At 44.2% G+C, this 26297-nt stretch overlaps 1 protein-coding gene across 2 annotated transcripts in view; it reads left to right on the top strand.

Moving 5' to 3' along the window:
* The window catches only part of TBC1D9 (TBC1 domain family member 9), a 74835-nt gene that overhangs the window by 23614 nt on the left and 24924 nt on the right, over positions 1–26297 (top strand). For both annotated transcript variants that reach the window (XM_069743984.1, XM_069743983.1), the window contains exons 4-10: positions 4052–4280; positions 5760–6021; positions 6822–7029; positions 22769–22975; positions 23441–23611; positions 25560–25710; positions 25786–26000. In XM_069743984.1, coding sequence (XP_069600085.1) covers positions 4052–4280; positions 5760–6021; positions 6822–7029; positions 22769–22975; positions 23441–23611; positions 25560–25710; positions 25786–26000 — 1443 coding nt within the window. The remainder of the gene's footprint in view (positions 1–4051; positions 4281–5759; positions 6022–6821; positions 7030–22768; positions 22976–23440; positions 23612–25559; positions 25711–25785; positions 26001–26297) is intronic.

Below are 26297 nucleotides of genomic sequence, written 5' to 3'. Positions count from 1 at the left end.
TTTTTTTAGGAATCAAATATGCATTTCCTTAACATAGGATTTCGTCCGGTAAATTTTTAATAGCTGCTGTATAAACCTGGATTGAATACTGTAGACAATTGAGAAAAAGGTCATTTTTTTCTGGATGAAACTCAGATGATTTTTTAATGATATGTATTTTTTTCTTTTTTCCTAAGAAAACCTCATTAGGACTTACTCACATGAGCGTATAACATGGCTGTGTGCTATATGATGTTTTATTGGATAGCACTCGGATCAATGTTATACTGTGGGGCAGTGCAGATCAGTGATTATTTTCTCATTCCGATTCGGAATGAGAAAACAATCGCAGCATGCTCTTGGTGCATCTTATTATCAGACCGTGCGCAGCCATACAAGTCTATGGGTGCGTGTAAAATATTGGACTGCACTGGTATGTCGTCCAAGTGCAATCCGTCCTTCGCGGACTCAGACAATTGAGAAGATGAAGACATGAAGTTCTCTGTCTTGTCCACATCTGTGATTCGATTCTCTCATGCAAGAGAATCACATCACAGTAATCTGACCCTCGGATCAAACATAATTGCCCTGATTCTCTCGCATGAGAGAACCTACAGCCGTCAGACCCTAACATTGTAAAGAAGTCTGCTGCTCATTTTCATTAGACTTGTCTTTTACTGATCACCCACATTACACAACCTGTGATGAGGACATACACTAGGATTTGCTTTAATAAATAATCAGGATTCTGGCTGTCACTCCGATCCTATTGTAGTGCACAGTTATAGGATATTCTTCCCTAGAATAGTAGAGATAACCCTGACACTCACATGCAGTGAAAATTTATTTTTTTTGGTATGTCAGCAGCTAAAGCTTCACAAAATCTTTTGACCACACATAAAGATTAGTGGCCTACAGTTGTGTGGGGTGCTGATTCCTGTGATGGTCGTAGTTTGCCGTCACAGGAACTGGCAGTGGCAGCTCATACAATTCTAATCCAGACGGTCCGGGCAGACTGAGGTATCAGTCACTGATCCGTATATGGATAACACAATTTTTGGAGCTTAACTTGCTGACATACCAGCAGCCAACGACAAGGCGGTCTCCGGTTTGCTGGGAACCTACGTGTCTAGTGTGAATAATTCTCTTAGGCTAAAGCCTGAATTTATGGGTAGGTAGGATCCTGCTGCAATCAAAAATTAATTGCAGCAGGATCCTACCTATACATAAATTCAGGCTTTAGCCTAAGAGATGTATTCACACAAGACAAGTACCGTAGGTTCCCAACAAACTGGAGACCGCCTTGTCGTTGGGCATGCATGAATTGGCCAAATTGTGCCAAGTATCTCCATTTTTCTTATTTTCTAGAGCAGTAATGCTATTCATATTTCATACAGTACAGACCAAAAGTTTGGACACACCTTTTCATTTAAAGATTTTTCTTTATTTTCATGACTATGAAAATTGTACATTCACACTGAAGGCATCAAAACTATGAATTAACACAAGTGGAATTATATACTTAACAAAAAAGTGTGAAACAACTGAAATTATGTCTTATATTCTAGGTTCTTCAAAGTAGCCACCTTTTGCTTTGGTGACTGCTTTGCACACTCTTGGCATTCTCTTGATGAGCTTCAAGAGGTAGTCACCGGGAATGGTTTTCATTTCACAGGTGTGCCCTGTCAGGTTTAATAAGTGGGATTTATTGCCTTATAAATGGGGTTGGGACCATCAGTTGTGTTGTGCAGAAGTCTGGTGGATACACAGCAGATAGTCCTACTGAATAGACTGTTAGAATTTGTATTATGGCAAGAAAAAAGCAGCTAAGTAAAGAAAAACGAGTGGCCATCATTGCTTTAAGAAAAGGAAGGTTATTCAGTCCAAAAAATTGGGAAAACTTTGAAAGTGTCCCCAAGTGCAGTGGCAAAAACCATCAAGTGCTACAAAGAAACTGGCTCACATGAGGACCGCCCCAGGAAAGGCAGACCAAGAGTCAACTCTGCTTCTGAGGATAAGTTTATCCGAGTCACCAGCCTCAGAAATCGCAGGTTAACAGCAGCTCAGATTAGAGACAACGTCAATGCCATACAGAGTTCTGGCAGCAGACACATCTCTACAACAACTGTTAACAGGAGACTTTGTGCAGCAGGCCTTCATGGTAAAATAGCTGCTAGGAAACCACTGCTAAGGACAGGCAACAAGTAGAAGAGACTTGTTTGGGCTAAAGTACACAAGGAATGGACATTAGACCAGTGGAAATCTGCGCTTTGGTCTGATGAGTCCAAATTTGAGATCTTTGGTTCCAACCACCGTGTCTTTGTGCGACGCAGAAAAGGTGAACGGATGGACTCTACATGCCTGGTTCCCACCGTGAAGCATGCAGGAGGAGGTATGATGGTGTGGGGGTGCTTTGCTGGTGACACTGTTGGGGATTTATTCAAAATTGAAGGCATACTGAACCAGCATGGCTACCACAGCATCTTGCAGCGGCATGCTATTCCATCCGGTTTGAGTTGGACCATCATTTATTTTTCAACAGGACAATGACCCCAAACACACCTCCAGGCTGTGCAAGGGCTATTTTACCTAAGAAGGAGAGTGTTGGGGTGCTATGCCAGATGACCTGGCCTCCACATTCACCAGACCTGAACCCAATCGAGATGGTTTGGGGTGAGCTGGACCGTAGAGTGAAGGCAAAAGGGCCAACAAGTGCTAAGCATCTCTGGGAACTCCGTCAAGATTGTTGGAAGACCATTCCCGGTGACTACCTCTTGACGCTCATCAAGAGAATGCCAAGAGTGTGCAAAGCAGTCATCAAAGCAAAAGGTGGCTACTTTGAAGAACCTAGAATATAAGACATAATTTCAGTTGTTTCACACTTTTTTGTTAAGTATATAATTCCACATGTGTTAATTCATAGTTAGTTTTGATGCCTTCAGTGTGAATGTACAATTTTCATAGTCATGAAAATACAGAAAAATCTTTAAATGAGAAGGTGTGTCCAAACTTTTGGTCTGTACTGTATATACTTGCTTTAGCACTACAGAGTGCAACTTGCTGACATGCAAATAAAGTCAAAGGGCCAGATTCATCAAAGCATTTACAGCAGTATTTAACGTAAACCTAAACTCTAAAATTTGGGGGCAATTCGAGGCTGAGCAAATATTTTTCAACTTTTGGTTTTTCCACACCATTGTCACCCCGCTCTTACAAGGTGAGTGAATTAGAGGTGGGAAGGTTTGTGGTGACTGCCGCTCCTCAAATTCATGATAAGCGTGATAAGGCCGATGTCGCACTACACCACAGGTAGGTGTACCACACAGAGGTGTACGCCGCTTGCCCGACGCCTCTTCATGAATTGGGAATGTCTGACTCCCAACACATCTCCTCATCAAAAATAGTGAGAACAACGCTGGTCTTGATGAATCGGGTCCATAGTTTTCACTGCACGGAGTTCTGTGGTTACTTTGCACCCCAGAGAGGTATGGTATATCTACAAGATTAACAACATCTGATAAATGCAGGTACCATCTCTGCAGTCTGCACCTTTTGTCCTGTAGGACCTCTAACCCAAAAATCCACGCTAGTTTCGTGGACACTACCCAGTACATCTAGCCAGAAAGTTAATGGAGGAGAGGCACACTTGTTCAACTTTTTCCGTAATTCCTTTCTTGAATAGCTGCCACTCCCAAATCTAATTTAGATTTAGGTGAATGGGGTACAAGTCCAGAAAATGCCCTATGGGTAGCAAAACCCAGCACCATAATTGGTGGTGGTGGGGTGGTGCCTTTGATTTTTTTTTTTTTTTTTTTTTTGCGGCGGGGCTTAAAACATTCCAGAAATAATGGAAAAAAAAAATTTTGAATCTACAAAATAACATATAACATGGTATTCTTTACCGTAATAAAAAATAATTTAATCTGTTTGTAATATTGGTTTAAACTTGAATAAGGTTAGAGAGCTTAGTATGATGTGGCGGTGAGAAAAAATATGTTGATAACGTCACGTTTCCCATTCAGTCTCATCCCAGTCCAGTGATAACTACAGAATGTTCCCTTACTTCCTCCAGGGTGTCATTGCAGAATATAATAAAATCAATGGCATTAAAGAAGATGATGACACAGATAAGTTTAAGGAGGCGATAGTAAAGTTCCACAAGCTCTTTGGCATGCCAGAAGAAGAGAAGTTGGTGAACTACTATTCATGCAGTTACTGGAAGGGCAGAGTTCCCCGACAAGGATGGATGTACCTAAGCATCAACCACCTCTGCTTCTACTCGTTCCTGTTGGGGAAAGAAGGTAGTGCAACACATACATCTTACTTCCAATTAATAGAGGTGTATTAAACCCATTGTATCAGGAAACTATGTACAACCATTTGTGTATCACGTCTAACTGCTCCAGGGCAACGTTATGGGGGAATTCATCAAGACTGGCTGAGAGCTGGAGGAGATTTCGGCTTCTTTTTAGCATAAATTTTAACTAACATGGTGGTCTTGGTTGACTACTGCCTACTCCAACTTCCTTTTAGAAAACGACTGTGTATCCAGTAAGTTTCACAATTATTGGCCAACTGCGCCTTATGCCAAAACTAGTCTTTTATTTACAGTTTTCCGTCCCTAAAAGCCATGATCAATTCCCCCAATAAATCTAAATGATCTTTCTAGAAGCATGTCATAATAAACTTTTAATGTATATTGCAAAACACCTCGTGACAAAGTTATTACATGTTCTTATGTATGAAACCACTTTATATAGTGAGACGTAATTTCCCTGTGGCTATGAGATAATCTAGCATTGTGTAACACTGAGAATCCCTATACAGTTGCACCATTTGTGCACATTTTTTTTTTAACCGAACTATATTGGTCTTTTAAGTGCTTTTGTTATGTACCAAAAGTAATGTATATTCTACATGCTTTTGAACAAAACACCCTAACTTCCCATTATTTTTCACTGCAAACGATAAGCCGTGTAAAAAATCTTTTAGCGTTGTTAGTTTCTGTGATTATCTTCTTGTTCCTTTTATTTATGAAAGTCTGTAGCAGAGAAATATTGGGAGAGATGTAGATATAGTGAAGATATACACTACTTCCTGTATCTGTAGATAGTCCAGCAGAACGTGTGTGCTTTCTGGAAGCCTATGGGGATTACTAATCCTAAATATGCCTATTGACTAATGTAGTGTGGCAATAAATTCTGCCCTGTCCCCCATAGAGTAGGCAGTGGCAGGGATGATGCCCTCGGATCCATATCTGTGTGTATGGTTTTCCTATTCTGTCTTCTCCAGGCCCGAGCTGAACAGTAGACACTGTGCTGACTCTGTACCAATCTACACAGCAAAGCAGAAGATGTCAGCATATTGTATGTGTGTGATATCCAGTTTCTAGTTTGAAAACTTTTCTACTGGTCACATAAAAAATATTTATATTAGACTAGTATTAATATTATTGCTAATGTCATTATCTGATGTTCTGTTTCCTCATAATATTTTTGGACACTCATAAATTAAAGATGAAACCCAATTCTTCTAAATTATTCATCTTAGCCACACCTCTGATCGGTTGTGCTAAGGAGGAAGGACAAGCTAACAGACCTTAACTCCACCAGAAGATGGAGGTCTAAATGGTTCTGAGGTGTAGAGTTTTTCTGTACAGAAGCAGTAATGCAGATACAAGCTGTCGGGCCACTATAAATTACGGCATGTGTCTATACAGAACCTCTGGCAATGTCCAAGCTATGGTCTCTCTTTGATATATTGTCATCTTTCTTTTTCAGCCAAGCTAGTGATCCGATGGGTTGACATAACACAACTGGAAAAAACCGCTACGCTGCTTCTCCCAGACATGATTAAAGTCAGCACTCGCTCTAGTGAACATTTCTTCTCTGTTTTTCTTAACATCTCTGAGACTTTTAAATTAATGGAGCAGCTTGCCAACATAGCAATGAGGCAACTCCTGGATAACGAAGGGTTTGAGCAAGATCGCTCTCTTCCGAAGTTAAAAAAGAAATCGCCCAAAAAAGTATCTGCCTTAAAGAGGTGAGTTGACGTTGAGAGATCGGATGGCCAGAAGTCAAATTTTGTAGTTTCTCTTGGGACCTATGTAAAAGAAATGTTCAAAGTTTCTATGATAAATCATGAGAATATGGTCAGTTCCATTCTGCCCACCAAAGTTCTGCATCTAGTTGTTGTTCAAGCTGTGCTGTACTGGGCGCAGAGTAGGTATGCCAAATGATTCCTTAGTACATATCGACTATCGGAAGAGGTTTTTAGGTTGGAACATCCAAATAACAGGAGAACGATTATGCTAAGAACGATTGATGCAGGACAAAGCCTAGATGTAGGAATGCAACCATGTTAAGTCCCTCATACACATTACACTTAAGTTGGGCAAACACGCCGATAGTGGCAGAATTGTTCTGGAGTCTGATGTATATGGAGATCCTCTGACATGTTGTGGGAGATAACGATCATCTGGCCCTTGGTTATATAGGCGATAGACCTCATAGTGGCTTTTTCTGCGGTCTCCTCTAAAACAAATGAACTTTTGGCTGAGTCAATGATTCATGCGTATGCAGAAGTCAGGAGAATTTGCTGGCGATCAAATGTCCATTATTGCATGTGTATGGACATCTAAAGAATGGTATATTTGACATTGACTCTTTAGGAATTGTGCTATATCTGGAACCCAGATTGACTTTCAAAGATTTAAGGGTTTGCTTGAGAATGTGAGGGCTGCAGTTATTTTTACAATATTAAGTATTATAGATTTGTGGACATTTTCCTTATAAAAGAAACTTTTATTAATATTGAACCCATTTTACATCTATATATTACAGAGATTTAGATGCTCGAGCCAAGAGTGAGCGTTATCGTGCTCTCTTCCGCCTTCCGAAGGATGAAAAGTTGGATGGACATACAGACTGCACATTGTGGACGCCCTTCAGTAAAAGGCATATAGTGGGGCAAATGTTTGTTTCAACAAATTACATCTGCTTCACTAGTAAAGAAGAGAATCTGTGCAGTCTGATCATCCCACTCCGAGAGGTTTGTGTTACCGCCTGGTCATACCATCTGTATAATTGTATGTGCACTATGGAGGACCAGCCTCCCAGCAATGGTCTTCATATACGCAGTGTTAGAACTCAGATTGTCACTCAAAAAAAAAACTGAATAAAATCTGTCTGTTCAGAAATTAGTCTTGTGGCAACAGCATTTTCCAGATCATTTAGTCCAGTTGCCAGTTAGAAATGTATGGTCTGTTACACCATCTGACTGGTCCAATTATGCTCATATAAGAAGTGCAGCCATGAAGAAACCTCAGCATCCCTAAGCCTCCTTATCACGGATGGTCAGAAGGTGCACTGGGCTGTAATCAGATTCGCTGGGCTCGTTCTGCTACGTAGTAGCACATACATAGTATGGTAGATGAATTGGTACATATATCCTGGATAAGTAATGCACAGATGACATGTCTGATACTTATACAACTTGGTATAATATTTCAGCGATCTGAGAAATGTTTTCCTCTTCAGTTTCATCTTGAGAAGCTTTGCTGGGCCTAATTAATATATTGCATGAATATTTATTTATGCATATAGGATCATGCATTATAAGATATTATTTACAGCTTACTATGAATGCAGATTTTGCCAATTTGCAGGTAATCGGAGGATTAATATAGCAAAATAGGGAACAGATGTACAAAAAAATCCCTGTGTCCATGTCATGTCTCAGCGTGCTTGTACGGTAAATGTTATTAATTTACTGTTTTTATATACAAATATACTGTGTTTTTAGGAGTTCTAAAATGGAGTTGTTGAAGTACCGTAGTTTATTATAACGTTACTAGCTATTGAACCCGTTCTACGCCTGGGTGGCGAGCATTTATATTGGTATATGGTCTCCATCCTGGTATGTGCTGCTCCATCCTGCGCCCCCATCCTGTCATGTGCTGCACCCATCCTGCGTCCCCATCCTGTCATGTGCTGCACCCATCCTGCATCCCCATCCTGTCATGTGCTGCTCCCATCCTGCGTCCCCATCCTGTCATGTGCTGCTCCCATCCTGCGCCCCAATTCTGACATGTGCTGCTCCCATCCAGGGCCCCCGTTCTGTCATGTGCTGCTGCCATCCATATGCCCCATACGCTGCTCCATTAAGGTTTATAACCCCCATAAAATGCTCCATAGTATATGCCCCGTACACTGCTCCATAAAGGTTGATGGCACCCATAAGATGCTCCATAGTATATGCCCCCCCCGTACACTGCTCCATAAAGGTTTATGGCCCCCATAAGATGCTCCATGGTATATGCCCCGTACACTGCTCCATTATGGTTTATGGCCCCCATAAGATGCTCCATAGTATATGCCCCGTACACGGCTCCATTATGGTTTATGGCCCCCATAAGATGCTCCATAGTGTATGCCCCGTACGCTGTTCCATAAAGGTTTATGGCCCCCATAAGATGCTCCATGGTATATGCCCCCGTACACTGCTCCATTATGGTTTATGACCCCATAAGATGCTCCATAGTATATGCCCCCGTACACTGCTCCATTATGGTTTATGGCCCCATAAGATGCTCCATTGTATATGCCCCGTATGCTGCTGCAATATATAAAAAAAAAATACCATACTATTGTGACGCCCAGGAGACCGGGATACCCAGCACCGGACCAATGAGGTCTGTCTCTAAAGGGGGATGTCACGGGTGGCTTGACCCGGTGCTGTAGCCTCAGGCAATGCACAGTGTAAGGGGTATCGTGAGGGAGCAGGCACTTACTTGATCAGCAGCAGGTTCTCCCAGCGGCGATGATCCCGATCCTGGATATTGGCTATTGTCCAAATGAAAGACTGAGGCACTGAAACGTTTAACCAGTTTACTTTAACATAAAGGGATTTACAACCAGTCCTGTCACCGGAGTCTGTATGGGAACTCTGAGTTACTTTGACCCTGCCGGGGTCTTCGCCTCTTATTGTACGCAATTTCTGTGTGGCCCTGCTGCTGTATGTGAACTGGCTGCCGGCCCAATCTGTCCCCTCCGGGTCCTGGTTCGACGAGCAACCTGAGTCCTTTTATCAGCTTACCCCCCCGGGAGTACCGCTGAACTCTGTGTCTGTTGCTGCGTCCGGCCCTAGTGAAGCTGATATCACCTCATGTTTTTCCGGTTGCTGTATTATATATAATGAATACAGCCACGGATCCGGTATCCGTCTTTACGCCTGTTCTGGGTAGTGATTAATGCTACCCGGTTCTCACAATGTCCTTTTTCTCTGTCCCTCTTCTCCTCAGGCCGGTGATTTAGGCCTGGAAACAGTCACAGGACTGTTAGAAATTCAGCTGTATGACCTCTCACTTTCAGCTCCTTAGCCCAACTGCCATTTCTTCTCTCAGACCAGAATGGATCAAGGGGAGTCTCTGGAGCTCCCCCTTCTGGCCGGAGGTGGTAGTGCAGTCTTGCTATTTTAGTATTTGTATTTACTGTCAGTAACTATTTTTGTGGCAAATACCCCTAGGGGTGCCACATTCCCCCTTAGTTAAGAACAGTACTCCGGGACTGTGGGACGATAACATTTTGAAATAATAATTAATATGTACAGAGTCTTAAAAAATGAAAAGTTACAAAAACCACTCAAGGAAACAAAAATAGAGTTCTGTAAAAAGTCACTTCAAATAGCGTCCATTAATACAGTCCTATCCTTGAAGGTACTAGGAAAGGCACTGCACTTTGTGTCCAGGAATTTAGTTCCATTTTTCCAACGAAGTTGTCAATATAAAGTCTAAAGAAAGTTCAAAAAGAGCAAAAAGCAAAGTTCAAAAAACAGTCTTTCCGGAGCTTTGATTTAGTGCCTCCGGGCTGATAACAAGTTCAAGAATATGCAAGAAGTTCATACAGACAAGTCTCTGTAGGTACTGGGCTTAAACGTTGCAGAATGATAACAATGACTATAGTTTTATAATTGGTAATCTGCATACCTGGCCGGTAATTGACCCTGGGTACTACGCTGTGATCTACGTAATAGCGGTATCTCTTCATGTGGTGTACTACTGTCTACTGCGGATGTAGTATCTGCCCGCTCTGCTAAAGATAATTCCATGACTATGGAGTTGGCAAGTCCACCGTGAATGGGATTACTCTGATCAGGAATTTGTTCTTCCTGGCCTGGAACCTCCTGTAGTACGGGGTCAGCCTCTTCCTGTCTTGGGACTTCTGGTATTGGGTTCGGTGTTGGGTAAAAGGCCACCATGGGAACCACTACTGCACCATGGTATGTTAGTAGGGTTTTGGGAAAGTCTCCTATACAGGTGTGATACATTTCCTCTTCTTTTTCCTTTACTGGTTGAACCTGTATGGGTTGAATAACTTCTGATTCTGGCTGGACAACTTCTGGCTCTTTCAATGCTTCCGGACACAATTTAAGATTGTCTCTTGACACTAATACAGATGTTAAGCCTCCGTTTTTGCTAATGAGACACATTTTAGGATTATCCATTCTTGTTGGTAAAACTGTGTAGGGTACGGCTACCCACTGATTGTCTAGTTTATTGGTTCGACGGTTTCTCTTGAGCACTTGATCACCCGGTCTTAATGGGGTCGCTAGAGCATTCTGGTTGAAAGTTCGCTCTTGTCTTTTTCTAGTTTGCTGAAGGCTTCTTTCCACACTCTCTTGCACTTGGCGATACTGCTTTTGCCGTATGATATCCCAATTGGAGTCTTGGACTTCTGCGTCTGGTTTCAGAATTCCCATTTCTAGATCGATTGGTAATTGGCCGGGTCTTGCACGCATAAGGTAAGCTGGGGTGCAGTTGGTGGAGCTCACCGGGACATGATTATACAGATCCACCAAGTCAGGCAATTTCTCTGGCCATTGATTCCTTTCTGTCTCAGGTAAAGTCTTTAGTAGTTCTATTACAATATGGTTCATCTTCTCGCATAAGCCGTTTGTTTGTGGATGATAGGCCGTCGTCCGGATCTTTTTGCAACCATACATATTACAGAATTCTCTGAAGATCTCTGATTCAAAGGCTGTACCTTGGTCGGTGAGAACCTGTTCCGGATATCCATGGGGTCTACAAAAGTATGTTTGGAACGCTTTGGCTGCTGTTTTTGCTGTCAGATCTTTTACGGGTACTACTACCAAGAAGCGTGAATAATGGTCCACGATGGTCAAGGCATAGACATAGCCGGACCGGCTTGGTGTCAACTTCACGTGGTCTATGGCTACAAGTTCAAGTGGTTGTTTGGTGATTATGGGCTGCAGTGGTGCTCTTTGGTTCTTTTGATCGTTTCTTCTGAGGTTGCACGGGCCACAGTTTCTGCACCACTGTTCGATTGATTTTCTCATCCCGACCCAATAAAATCTTTCTCTTAGAAGTACTTCTAACTTTTTCCAACCGAAGTGACCAGCACCATTATGGTAAGCTCGAGGACCATCTTCACATCTTGTTTAGGCACGATAATCTGCCAAACCAATTCATGTGTTTTCGGATTGGTGTACCTTCTACAGAGCTTCCCTTGATACAGGAACATTTTGCCTCTCTCTTTCCAGAGTTGATGCGTCTCTTCTGGGGCATCCTCATCGGGATATGCACTTTGCTCAGTTAACAGTTCCTTCACCAACTTCACAGCCGGATTGCTGTCTTGGGTGTCAGCCCATCTTTGGTGTGCTAACGGATTAAAATTCACCTCTTGTTGTTTCTGATAGGTACTTGACTGATGATGTTTCGCCTTGGGATGATGGAAGGCTGGTAGTTCAATTTCTTCAAGCTCCCCCGTTTCTTCTTCTACATCTCTCAAGTGTGGCATCCGGGATAGGGCATCGGCATTTCCATTCTTGCGACCTGCTCGATACTTGATCTTGAAGTTGTAATTAGATAACCGGGCTATCCATCGCTGTTCTAACGCACCTAATTTGGCTGTGTCCAGGTGGGTCAACGGATTGTTGTCAGTATAGACAATAAATTCTGCAGCGGCCAGATAGTGTTTGAAACGTTCAGTCACAGCCCAAACTACTGCCAGTAGTTCCAATTTGAAGGAGCTATAATTTTCTGGATTTCTTTCAGTAGGCCGGAGCTTTCTACTTGCAAAGGCGATGACTTTCTCCCGACCTTCTTGCTTTTGTGACAGCACCGCTCCTAGTCCCACATTGCTGGCATCGGTGTAGAGGATGAAAGGCTGATGGTAATCTGGGTATGCCAGAACCTCCTCTCCAGTTAGTGCCTTCTTTAGTTGTTCAAAGGAGTCTTCCCTTTCGTCGTTCCACTGGAAAGGAGGGTTTCGGTTTGAAGGTTTCTTCGTCTGCCCTACCAAGGCGTCTTGCAATGGTGCTGCCAACTTGGTAAATCCTTTTATAAATCTGCGATAGTAACCCACCAATCCCAGGAATTGCCTCACTTCTTTTGCGCTGGTAGGTCTCGGCCAATCCCTTATGGCGGTTATTTTCTCGGGATCCGGTGCTACTCCCTCCGAACTCACAATGTGTCCCAGGTACTGTACCTTTGGCTTGAGAAGGTGACATTTGGATGGCTTGATTTTCATGCCATACCTGGATAAGGCTTCGAACACTTCTGCCAGGTCTATTAAGTGTTGTTCGTAAGTCTTTGAGTAGACGATCACATCATCTAGGTACAGGAGGACGGTCTCGAAGTTCTTGTGTCCGAGGCAGCATTCCATCAGCCGCTGGAAGGTACCGGATGCGTTGCAGAGTCCGAATGGCATGCGATTAAATTCACTTAGACCCATTGGTGTGGTGAATGCCGTCTTTTCCTTATCTCTCTCAGCCACAGGGACTTGCCAATACCCGCTTGTTAAGTCTAAGGTGGAAAAATAATTAGCAGATTTCAAAGCGGTCAAGGACTCTTCTATCCTAGGCAAGGGGTAGGCGTCTTTATGGGTGATGTTATTAATCTGCCGGTAGTCTACGCACATTCTTATGGTTCCGTCTTTTTTTTTTTTTAACAATCACTAGAGGGGCCGCCCAGGGGCTACAGCTGTCTCTTATTACCCCGGCCTGTTTCATCTCCCTCAGCATATCTTTTGCACATTGATAGTGAGCGGGCGGTATGGGTCTATATCTTTCTTTTATTGGGGGATGGTCACCGGTGGGGATTGTGTGTTCTACCCCTTCTATCCGTCCAAAGTCCAATGGGTGTTTACTGAAGACTTGTTCATATTCCGTCACTAGCCTATACACCCCTTGTTTTTGATGGGTAGGTGTTGAATTTATGCCCACGTGTAGCTGTTGGCACCAATCCTCCATTTCTCCATCTGAGCCATTGCCTTCCACCTGACAGGTTGGTTCTAAGGGCTCAATGGTTGTGATGGCATTGTTGTCAACAGTATATAGCTTTGCCACTGTAGCATACCTTGGCAAAGTGACCTCTTCCTCTGCACAGTTCAAAAGTCGTACCGGCACCCGTCCTCTGTGTACCTCGACTATCCCTCGTGCTGTGAGTATAGTGGGCCTGCTGTCGGTGTACACTGGTTCTGTTAAGGCTTGATAATCTCGTCCCTTAGTACCAATGGCTGCTCTACACCATACCAACATTTCTGTTTTTGGTGGGATTACAATAGACGTTGGATCACTTACCCTCACACTGCCGATTTCTCCACCTGCAACTTCTACCTGTTGCCTTAACATCAATACTTTTATTTCCCTCCGGAGAACTCTCTGCTGGCAGGATTGGGCAGTTTCAGCAATTTGCTGTAAGACAGAAATGACTTCGGAAAAGCAGTTCTCTAACACATTCATTCCTATCAATACAGTTGGTTCACAGTTCCGCCGGTCAACATCAACAACAATTATACCCTGTTTCTTCAATTCTACTTTACCAATCTTTATGGTCATCTCCCTGAAACCTAGTTTCGGTACCAACTTACCATTACTGGCCCATATATCTAGTTCAACATCAGAGGGCCCTTTATCAATATCTGCATCAGCCCAGTACCTCTTATAAAGGATATACGGTATAGATGAAATCTGGGAACCTGTGTCCAGCAAAGCGTTGAGGGGCATTCCGTCCAGCACGATAGGGATAATGGGTCGTCCTCCGATGTACCTGTCATGCCAGGGTGTTGGGCCTTGAAAGTTCATTCCTGCGAAGCGGCCCGCATTCCCAGGGGATTCCCGTTTAAATCACAATCTCGTGCAAAGTGGCCTGGCTGCTGGCAACGGCGGCAAATGGGCTGTCCATCCGGTTGGTAGCGGTCGCGGGGTCGTCCTCTCCATGTCGGGTATCTCCGGGGTCTCATCCATGGAACATCTTCTCTACGGTTTGCCAACTCCATCTTGGGTCCTCTCATCTCCTGCATGGTTTTAGCCATTGAAGCAACAACATCAGTTAAAGAGTCAAGCTTTTGTTGAAGAGCCTCATTAGTACTGGGCCCCAGGGGCTTACCAATGGCCCCGGACATAGCTGATGTCACTTGCACTCCCTGTTGTTGAGGTGCCTCTGCCATGGGTTGCGCAGGATCCTGATCCCGAGGTGCCTCTGCCAGCTGGAGACGTATAGCGCTCTCCTTTAATTGGGCAAATGTCAATTCAGGGTTCTTAAAAACAAGCATGCTCACATGCCCCCGGTGAGAAGGGGTGTAGAGTCCCTCAATAAATTGATCTCTTAGCAGTTTATCCGCTCCGGTGTTAAAAATGGGTTCAGCCAGTGTAAGTGATTTAAGGGCTTCCTGCAGGTTTAAGGCAAAGTCTCTCACGCCCTCATTAGCTTTTTGTTTGCAATTAAAGAATCGTATTTTAGCTTTGCTGCTGGCAGTGGTTTCAAATGTAGCTTTTAATCCAGCAAATATGCGTTCAACAGTGCCTTTTAGATCAGCTGCCCATGCTGTGACTTCTCGCTTAGCATGGCCTCTGCATCATCAGGAGACTAACACGCTGAACGTCACCCACGGGGAACATGTCAAAATGGGCCAGCATCTTTTCTCTGAAATCGTCAAGGGTATTAGGCTCACCTTCATACATTGGAAGCCATGGGCCACCCGGGGTATATGGCATCAGCACCGGCATGATGGGCGCCACTCCTTGCACCGCTGCGCTACCGGACTCTCTATCGACACTCTGTCTTTCAGCTGCATTAGCGTCGCCGGGTGCTGCGGCGTCTCCGTGCTGCGACATACTGTGCCCTTAGTTAATCCGGACCCTTCCGGTCCTCCGCTTCCGTCTGGATAGTGTAGATTCGTTCCGCTGTGCAGCAGGATCGGTTTTCCCCTTGCTCTGACGACAGAGCGCTCAGCTTGGTGCCGCCCACAATGACATGCCCCCTGCTGCTCCCGCCCGCCGTGCGCTCTGTAATGGCGGATTCTGAAGTTTTTCAGTTAGACTGGGGCTCAGGTGAAGGCATAGCTCAATTAACAGTCTCGTGCCTAACGGTTATGAGGTGATTACCTCAGGGGATGGCGGCCATCTTTACTCCATTATAACCAATGGGGAAAAGTCACTTTCAATAGTTTTCAATGGAGAATGGATTTTTCTTTAATAAAGTCAATTTTCAAGATTTTTCATCCAAGTTTTCACAGTTTTGGGCTCCAATCACGGCACACAATACCCGGTATACGGGCTGGCTAGATCCTGTTCGTGACGCCAATTGTGACGCCCAGGAGACCGGGATACCCAGCACCGGACCAATGAGGTCTGTCTCTAAAGGGGGATGTCACGGGTGGCTTGACCCGGTGCTGTAGCCTCAGGCAATGCACAGTGTAAGGGGTATCGTGAGGGAGCAGGCACTTACTTGATCAGCAGCAGGTTCTCACAGCGGCGATGATCCCAATCCTGGATATTGGCTATTGTCCAAATGAAAGACTGAGGCACTGAAACGTTTAACCAGTTTACTTTAACATAAAGGGATTTACAACCAGTCCTGTCACTGGAGTCTGTATGGGAACTCTGAGTTACTTTGACCCTGCCGGGGTCTTCGCCTCTTATTGTACGCAATTTCTGTGTGGCCCTGCTGCTGTATGTGAACTGGCTGCCGGCCCAATCTGTCCCCTCCGGGTCCTGGTTCGACGGGCAACCTGAGTCCTTTTATCAGCTTACCCCCCCCGGGAGTACCGCTGAACTCTGTGTCTGTTGCTGCGTCCGGCCCTAGTGAAGCTGATATCACCTCATGTTTTTCCGGTTGCTGTATTATATATAATGAATACAACCACGGATCCAGTATCCGTCTTTGCGCCTGTTCTGGGTAGTGATTAATGCTACCCGGTCCTCACAATGTCCTTTTTCTCTGTCCCTCTTCTCCTCAGGCCGGTGATTTAGGCCTGGAAACAGTCACAGGACTGTTAGAAATTCAGCTGTATGACCTCTCACTTTCAGCTCCTTAGCCCAACTGCCATTTCTTCTCTCAGACCAGAATGGATCAAGGGGAGTCTCTGGAGCTCCCCCTTCTGGCCGGAGGTGGTAGTGCAGTCTTGCTATTTTAGTATTTGTATTTACTGTCAGTAACTATTTTTGTGGCAAATACCCCTAGGGGTGCCACACTCACCTATGGTCGCTGGGCGCTGAGTGCTGGGGGGGCCTGAGCAGGCGGGGACACCGGCGCGCTGTGGGGGTCAGGTGCCGGTATCGCCGCCAGCCCAGGCCCCCGAGCACTTACTATATTCACCTGGCCCCGTTCCACCGCTGCGCGCCGCCATCTTCCCGATCCTCTGGCTGTGACTGGTCAGTCAGAGGGCGGCACCGGCGCGCATTAAGCGCGTCATCGCGCCCTCTGAACTGAAGGTCACAGGCCGAGGACCGGGAAGATGGCGGCGCGCAGCGGTGGAACGGGGCCAGGTGAATATAGCTCATACTTACCCTCCTGGCGGTCCCTGCTTCTCTGTTGGAGATCGCGGTGTGCGTTCAGTGTTTACGCATACCGCGATCTCCTGGGAGCATCACTCTGTGAGGCCCAGACTGCGCCGGCGCTTGCGCAGTCTATAAAGGCTTCGGACAGAGTGATGCTCCCAGCGTTAAATTATAGATGTACTTTTATAAGGTCTGGGTGACTCAGTGATAAATTGGGTAACGTTTCTCCTTTTGGAGAGTGACATACCATCTCTGGCTTGTCAAGGTAAGGAGGCTTATTCGCGGTGCAATGCTCCTCTGGGAAATATAATATGCAAATTGCCTAAGTCATATTGCACGATTCGTTAAAGGGTTGATTGTGCCTTGTAGGATCGCTACTTCCAACAGGTGGCGCTATAGAGTTTAAGTCCTCTTTTTCTCAGAAGAGGCAATTTGCATATAAGGAGAAATGTTACCCCTTAGATCCCAGTCCAGAGCCTCTCACCTAGCCAAATTAGTTCTCATGCTTCGCACTGACAAGGGCCAACAGCCCGAAACACCGTGTCTGCGAATTGAGATACTGATTTGGCTTTTATCCTAAGTCATATTGCACGACTCGTTAAAGGGTTGATTGTGACTTGTAGGATGGCTACTTCCAACAGATGGCGCTATAGAGTTTAAGTTCACTTTTTCTCATCAGTGATAAATTGAAAGCCTTGTAGTTCTAAAAATGGCTGCTAACTAAAAGAGGACCTTTTACCAGAATATTCAATCCCTTAATTCGCTCTCGTTCTCTTTAATTTTCTTGATCTTTCTCATTTTCTTTCTTTTTTTTAATTTCTTGCTCTTTCTTTGTCTCTGTCTTTCTTCCAGTAGAAGTCTGTGTTCAGACTTCAGCACCGGAAATGAACTTTACAGTTTGGGTTCTCTCATCTCTACTAACCAGCTCTTCTGTACTTTGATGCCAACTGACTGTCTCCAGTCATTGATTGACAGGTTACTCTTACCTCAAGGACCTGTCTCCCCTGTGCAGGCGCTGTCATTGTCCAAGTGCGTTTCATCAGAAGGTCGGCACCTGCGCAGGGAGCTCCTGATGCCAATTTGAGATTAATGGACTGGCTGCCGCAATGTCATTAGGAGCTCGCTGCGCTGTCATTGCAATAAACCCAGAAAATTGACGTCTGCTCAGGGGAGACAGGTTACTGAGAGGTAAAGTGACCTGTCAATCAATGACTGGAGGCAATCGGTAGACAGTGCAGTGCCAATTCCTTTGCACTTGAGAATGAAAGTTGAAAATTGGATTTCTTAAAAATCCTTAAAGATATTCTACTAGAAACGTATGATTGTAATAAGGATAAAAGTGGTTTTCCATTCATATCTTTAGTTAAGGGCGAACATCCTGCTGACAGGCTGCCTTTAATTGCTTTCTGCACCTACCTTTAGGACAGAAGTCAGTGAGGTTACTGGTGGACATAGAGTAAAAAAAAAAAAAAAAAAAAAAAAAATATATATATATATATATATATATAACAGCACGAGTGCATACACATAGTCTTCAGCAAAATGGCACTGGATATCGCAGGATGCGCATACGCTGACTTGGCACCATTTTATTGAAGATTTCTACTACATCATCAACATATCAGTGTGCATGCGCCGGCCATCGCTATTATCCCTGTGGCCGGCGCGTGCGCACTGCTATGTTGACATTGTATTACATTACTTCAATAAAATAGCGCCATGGTCGGCTCGTGCGCATACCGCAATCTTCAGCTTCATTTTATTGAAGACACTGTGTATGCAAATGCAAAGAAAGTGTCTGTCTTTAAAAAAAATGGTGCCAGATAGAGTGGTATGCGCAAGCACTGACGGACGCGCTTTTTTTTTTTTAATTGATAGCAATTTCTTATAATTTTACGAGTACTATGCCCCTTCTTTGCGCGATTTTTAGCCTTTGTTGTTTGATTTTAAAGACCGACAAACCTCTATTATTACCTATGTGATTGCCATACAAACTCCTACAATGCACTACTCTCTAGTTACGATCAACCTTTATGCAGGATAAACCATAAAAGCAGAATAAGGTGAGAAAATCTAAATCCTCGTGTTTGTGTAAATTTCCTCCAGGTACTCCAGTTTCCTTCCACACTCCAAAGACATACAGATAGGGAATCTAGATTGTGAGCCCTGATGGGGACAGTGATGTCTGTAAAGTGCTGTGGAATTAATGGCCATTTACATTATGCTCATGTAAGTGAGTAAAAAATAAATAAATGATATGATTCATATTAGTTAAGTCTCATTCAGACAAGCATATTATATGGACCTGTGTTGTCTGAGCAAAAACTGGACCACACACTGACCAGTGTTCATTCATTCAATAGGATTGTTGAGATAACATATTTTTCACATGGACCAAGTATGAAAAAAAATTGCAGCATGCACAGTTATTCGGTTTATTAGATGAGATTTGCTTATTTAAGTCAATGAGTACTCCACCCCCACCAAAAAATCTGATTCCATACAACATCCGATTTGTTTGGAAATATTGCCTTATTAATCTAGGAATTGGGAATAGGAAACTGTATTTGATCATTTTTTTCTGGATGAAACCCGGATGAGCATTATTCATACGCTCATCTGAACTCAGCTGGAGAGTGCTTTCACATTGCATCTAGTACAACCTCTGCAATCCGGGATTCGGACGTATGCGGCAAAGGGGCCATAGATTGTAATGGTGGAGGCAAAGCGCAGTCTGTTGTTCATCATTTCTGGGAGTGTACACCTACTGGAGGCGGACACTCGGAAGCAGTTTCTGATGTCTGAGCGTCCACCTCCAGTAGCATAGTAACATAGTTGAAGGAAGACTTTAAGTCCATCTAGTTCAACCCATAGCCTAACCTAACATGCCCTAACATGTTGATCCAGAGGAAGGCAAAAAAAACCCATGTGGCAAAGAATAAGCTCCTCATTGGGGAAAAAAATTCCTTCCCGACTCCACATACGGCAATCAGACTAGTTCCCTGGATCAACACCCTATCAAGGAATCTAGTGTATATACCCTGTAACATTATACTTTTCCAGAAAAGTATCCAGTCCCCTCTTAAATTTAAGTAATGAATCACTCATTACAACATCATACGGCAGAGAGTTCCATAGTCTCACTGCTCTTACAGTAAAGAATCCGCGTCTGTTATTATGCTTAAACCTTCTTCCCTCCAGACGCAGAGGATGCCCCCTTGTTCCTGTCTCAGGTCTATGATTAAAAAAAAGATCATCAGAAAGGTCTTTGTACTGTCCCCTCATATATTTGTACATTAAAATAAGATCACCCCTTAGCCTTCGTTTTTCCAAACTAAATATCCCCAAGTGTAATAACCTATCTTGGTATTGCAGACCCCCGAGTCCTCTAAAACCTTGGTCGCTCTTCTCTGCACCCGCTGTAGTTCAGCTATGTCTTTCTTATACACCGGAGACCAGAACTGTGCACAGTATTCTAAGTGTGGTCGAACTAATGACTTGTATAGAGGTAAAATTATGTTCTCCTCATGAGCATCTATGCCTCTTTTAATGCATCCCATTATTTTATTTGCCTTAGTAGCAGCTGCCTGACACTGACCACTGAATATGAGTTTGTCATCCACCCATACACCCAGGTCTTTTTCATTGACGGTTTTGCCCAGAGTTTTAGAATTAAGCACATAATTATACATCTTATTACTTCTACCCAAGTGCATGACCTTACATTTATCCCCATTAAAGCTCATTTGCCATTTATCAGCCCAAGCTTCTAGTTTACATAAATCATCCTGTAATATAAAATTGTCCTCCTCTGGATTGATTACCCTGCAGAGTTTAGTGTCATCTGCAAATATTGAAATTCTGCTCTGTATGTCCTTTACAAAGTCATTAATAAATATGTTAAAAGAAGAGGGCCCAATACTGACCCCTGTGGTACCCCACTGCTAACCGCTACCCAGTCCGAGTGTGTTCCATTAATAACAACCCTTTGTTTCCTATCCCTGAGCCAGCTCTTAACCCACTTACCGTATTTTTCGGACTAAAAGACGCACTTTTTCCCCCCCAAAAAAGGGGGGAAAATGGGGGGTGCGTCTAATAGTCGCAATGCAGGCTTACCTAGGTGGCAGAGGTCCGGTGGCAGAGGTGCGGTTGCGGGGGTGTGGCGGCAGAGGAGGCGCAGTAAGCAGGGTCCCTTTCCCCGGTATGGTGATGCAGCAGGCCCGGTATGCAGCAGAGCCGGGTGAATCCTCTTGTTATCGGTGGTGGCGGCCATTTTCCGGAGGCCGCGCGTGCGCAGATGGAGCGCTCTGCTTCCCGGGGCTTCAGGAAAATGGCCGCCGCGATCTCCATCTGCGCACGCGCGGCCTCCCGCGGCCATTTTCCTGAAGCCCCGGGAGCAGAGCGCTTCATCTGCACACGCGCGGCCTCAGGAAGATGGCCGCGCCCACCGATAACAAGAGGATTCACCCGGCTCTGCTGCATACCGGGCCTGCTGCATCACCATACCGGGGAAAGGGACCCCGCTTCCTGCGCCTCCTCTGCCGCCACACCCCCGCCACCGCACCTCTGCCACCGCACCTCTGCCACCGGACCTCTGCCACCGCACCTCTGCCACCTAGGTAAGCCTGCATGGTACGCCAGGGACCCCTCTCACGCCATACCTCTCACTGCACCTCCTGATCCCAGCACCTCCTGATCCCAGCACCTCCTGATGCCAGCACCTTCTCATCCCAGCACCTCCTGATCCCAGCACCTCCTGATCCCAGCACCTCCTGATCCCAGCACCTCCTGATCCCAGCACCTTCTCATCCCAGCACCTCCTCATCCCAGCATCACCCCACCTTGCCTCCTGTGACCCTGCTCTGCCACCGCCATAAGATACTGTAAATTCGGACAATAAGACGGACGCCCATGTTATAAAAAATCTTTTTTTCTGCAATTTTCACCCCAAATTTGGGGTGCGTCTTATAGTCCGAAAAATACGGTACACATATTTTCCCCTTTCCTCATTGTTCTCATTTTATGTATCAAGCTTTTGTGTGGCACCGTATCAAAAGCTTTTGAAAGGTCCATATACACTACGTCCACTGGGTTCCCTTGGTCCAGTCCGGAACTTACCTCTTCATAGACGCTGATCAAATTAGTCTCACATGAACGGTCCCTAGTAAACCCGTGCTGATACTGGGTCATGAGGTTATTCCTCTTCAGATACTCCAGTATAGCATCCCTTAGAATGCCCTCCAGGATTTTACCCACAGTAGAGGTTAAGCTTACTGGCCTATAATTTCCGAGTTCAGTTTTTGTCCCCTTTTTGAATATTGGCACCACATTTGCTATACGCCAGTCCTGTGGTACAGACCCTGTTATCATAGACTCTTTAAAGATTAAAAATAATGGTCTATCAATGACTGTACTTAATTCCTGCAGTACCCGAGGGTGTATCCCATCCGGGCCCAGAGATTTGTCAATTTTAGTGATTTTTTTTTTTAGACGCCGCCGTACTTCCTGCTGGGTTAAGCAGGTGACACTTAATGGGGAATTTCTGTTATCACTGATCATAGTGTCTGCCATGGGATTTTCTTATGTAAATACTGATGAAAAAAAGTAATTTAGCTTATTGGCTTTTCCCGCACCCTCATCATCATCAGTAGGCGTGTATTCCTGAAAATGGTGCACGTCAGCGCGCACGTTCTCTCTCCCGGCACCATTACGGTCTAAAATCCAGTTTTGCGGGGGGTTTGGACGTCAGCCCAGACAGGGCCATTGATTGTGTCCCTAAACACAATGTGAAAGTACCCCGAGTGTGAGGCAGATACATTTTGTGCTATTTATTAAAAAAGGAAAAAACTGAGAACTTGTTGAAGATTTTAACATTGTATTTTATTCTTTCGGTGATAACCATTGAGAACAGAGTTTGTCGCTCTAGCAGTCTGCTGCACATCGTTGCCGTCGTCTTTCTGAAGTACATGAATGTTTTGCCTTTGTGTAGGTGACCATTGTTGAGAAGGCTGACAGCTCCAGTGTCCTGCCCAGCCCATTGTCTATCAGCACCAAGAACAGAATGACATTCCTCTTTGCCAATTTGAAGGACCGAGACTTTCTTGTGCAGAGAATATCTGATTTCCTGCAGCAAACTACCCTGAAAATGTACTTTGACAAGGATATTTTTGGAAGCAACAGCAGCATAGAAGAGGAGGTACAGTACGTGAATGAGCCGGACAAATACTGATCTACTGGGGTTACTCATTCTGTTATCCAAAGACTTTTTTTTTTTTTAACAATATACCGTACAGCGTGATCACATTTATTACAATTCCTAGTCATTGGAACCATATTCTCCTTGCCATTTTTTCCAATATAAATACCGTACAATCTTATTATACTTTTATTAGTCTTATGCTCAGGAGTGGATATATCATTGGGGCATCCACACAGTAACCAAAGGGGTAAGAGGGCCCATTACTACCTCCAGAGCCGGTGGAATTGTGCATTATGATGAACTCTTGGACTGCAGAAAGTCCCTATATTGTCTTTGCACAGGGACCCTTTTCTGTTGCTTATACTACTGTTCTATTGCCCATTAATGGACATTCCAGTTGGTGTGATGAAGGTATGTATCCAACTGCATACATAGTAATATGTCCCATTTGTTTTTCTACAGCCTGACTCCAGGGCCACCGGGTTTGTTTCCTGCAGTCCTCATCAGAGACTGCGAGTTGAAGCTGATGGGGACCGTCATGTTAACCTTAATGGCAACAGCGCTCCAACAGCCACGCAAACTTTAATGACCATGTATCGTAGGAGGTCACCCGAGGAATTCAATCCGAAATTGGTAAGTGGCCGCAGAGCACTGACACTGCATAAATACTGCAGACACTTCTGGGTGCAGAACGTGGATTGACGACTCTCATCACTAGTGTTGTCATACTGGTTAGATAACTTGTTTTAATGAGGCCTACATTCTCAATCAGGCCATAGGTGTATGAAGAATATGAGTCACTTAATGGTTTCCTGCTGTAATGGTGACAGAATAAGTATCATAATTGTGTGCACAAATTAATAGTCTCATTGTCTGCAGTTTATTACACTGAATATATTCCATACTTTACAGCTGCTAGTTATTTTAGCAAGTCAGGAAAGCTAAGGTCTGAGGCGCGATTGTTACACCTCAGGTGAGGATGGGGCGCGCCACATTGGGCTACGATCAGGGCGTGGCGACTGGGCAATCTGGATGTGATACTAACCTCATTTTAGTAACATTACATTTTCTTGGAAATCTATCCTTTTATCCAAGGGTAGACACCAACTGCAGGTAAATATCCATAATTTTAAATACTGTGAATAAACTTGCAGGCATCTTAACAACCATCTTTTACATGCCTTTACACTGGAAAATCTAGAGTAAACCAGAAGTTCTGATATAGAAATTTGATCTTTAAACCACATGCATGCAAGAATTATCATGCCACTATTCTAGAGGGTGTCTCCTAAAAAAACATGCTGATCTACATGCCCTAATAGAGCATGTAGACATCCTAGATGGAGCTGGCCTGCTCGAGACCCTTTCATGAGCCAGAATGCATAGTGGCTCTGTACATGTGGCTCCTATCCTGGCAATGTTTAGCCAGCCTTAGTGTTACTTGGAAGTCCTCCATGTAGTACTATGATTTCCCCTGACAGGAGCCACTGTTTGGGGGTGCTTGAAGTGAGCTCCTGGGAAATTGGGGATCCCAGCTATGAAATTGACATTGTCCTAAATAGTAATGGGTTACACCGCCAGAGGACAACGAGAATGTGCTGAAGATGTGAGCCCCTGGCAAGTGACTGACTTATTACAATGTCTGTATCTTATTTAATCAGCCTAATGTGACATGCTATGGATAGATATGAGAAGATGAGTGCGGTCTGTCTGATATTGCACTGCCTCTGACTTCCATATTTAGAGCGCTGTGTTGTCTCTCTTGTAACACAATAAAGAAATCAAATGAACATTTAAGTCAATTATGTCACTATTCCAATGACATTAGAACAGTGTCACATTTTTACCTGAGTGCTACCAATACATTTTATAAAGCCCTTTTTTAATGGTAATCCATAGACTGACATGGCAGGTCTGAAGAGTAGAAGGAGCAACTGCCACCTCAAGCATAAGAATTTGTAAGGTCAACTCGATAATATGCATTGGACTGGTTCTAATGATGACGATTACTGATGGACTGCATCACCAGGACGTATTTCCTGCACAGCCAGAGAAGCATTGTTGGCTTGTATAGTGTTCTTACTTTTGGGACCCTCATGATGAAACACATGGTCTGAGAGCAAAGACTTCAGAGTAGTGATGAGCGAATAGCATTGTTGCTCGGGTGGTCTCCCGATTATTTGTTAGTGCTCAGAGATTTAGTTTTTGTTGCCTCAGCTGCATGATTTATGGCTGCTGGACAGCCTGAATACATGTGGGAATTCCCTAACAAACAGGCATTCCTCACATGTATTCAGCCTGTCTAGCAGCCGTAAATCATGCAGCTGAGGTGAGGAAAACTAAATCTCCGAGCACTAACAAATACTCTGAGACCATCCAAGCATGTTCGGGGAGACCCGAGCAACAATGCTATTCGCTCATCACTACTTCAGAGATATCCTTTTCCTTTATGTCTCTATAAGTTATCAGACCATCAACATGGCAGATCTTCTTTAAGATTTCTATTTGGATTTGTGAAACTAATGACTTAAGGTAGACATCTTTTATACTAAATAGTGAGAACTTTATTTTGTCTTCAAAGGCCAAAGAATTTCTTAAGGAGCAAGCTTGGAAGATTCACTTTGCAGAATATGGGCAAGGTATTTGTATGTACCGCACTCAGAAAACAAGAGACCTTGTACTGAAAGGCATCCCAGAAAGCATGCGAGGAGAGCTGTGGCTTCTCTTCTCTGGTAGGTGGTGAGCACTGTGCCTGGATATTTAAGCTTGATGACACATACTTTTTATAATTTATTTTCTGTTATCAGGAGCGATTAATGAAATGGCAACACATCCCGGTTATTACGAGGAGCTGGTTGAGAAGTCTATGGGTCAGTACAACCTTGCCACAGAGGAGATTGAGAGAGATTTGCACCGTTCCCTCCCGGAGCATCCGGCATTCCAAAATGAAATTGGCATTTCTGCCTTGAGGAGAGTCCTCACCGCTTATGCTTTTAGAAATCCAAACATCGGATATTGTCAGGTAAGTTCTTATACGTTACCCAACAAGTCTGAAAGCCACCATAGATGACTCCTTTTATTCTTGACCATGTACAGCCCAGTTCTAAATTGAGAATCGTGTGACATTGAGAAAGAAAACCAGAATTTTGGGCACCATCTACATCACACAGCATATTGCAAATATCCAATCATTTTCTGTCCTCATAGTAAACAAAGGGACTGCTTTCCAATGCTCTTGTACATGTTCTTATACCAAAAATTTGAGCACTTGCAGCATTTTGTATATTCGCCAACCAGTCCATCGCCACTCCTAGTGTTG

This window comes from Ranitomeya imitator, chromosome 1 (genome assembly GCF_032444005.1).
Source record: "Ranitomeya imitator isolate aRanImi1 chromosome 1, aRanImi1.pri, whole genome shotgun sequence".
Taxonomy (NCBI): Eukaryota; Metazoa; Chordata; class Amphibia; order Anura; family Dendrobatidae; genus Ranitomeya; species Ranitomeya imitator.
This window is presented reverse-complemented; position numbering and strand designations above follow the sequence as displayed.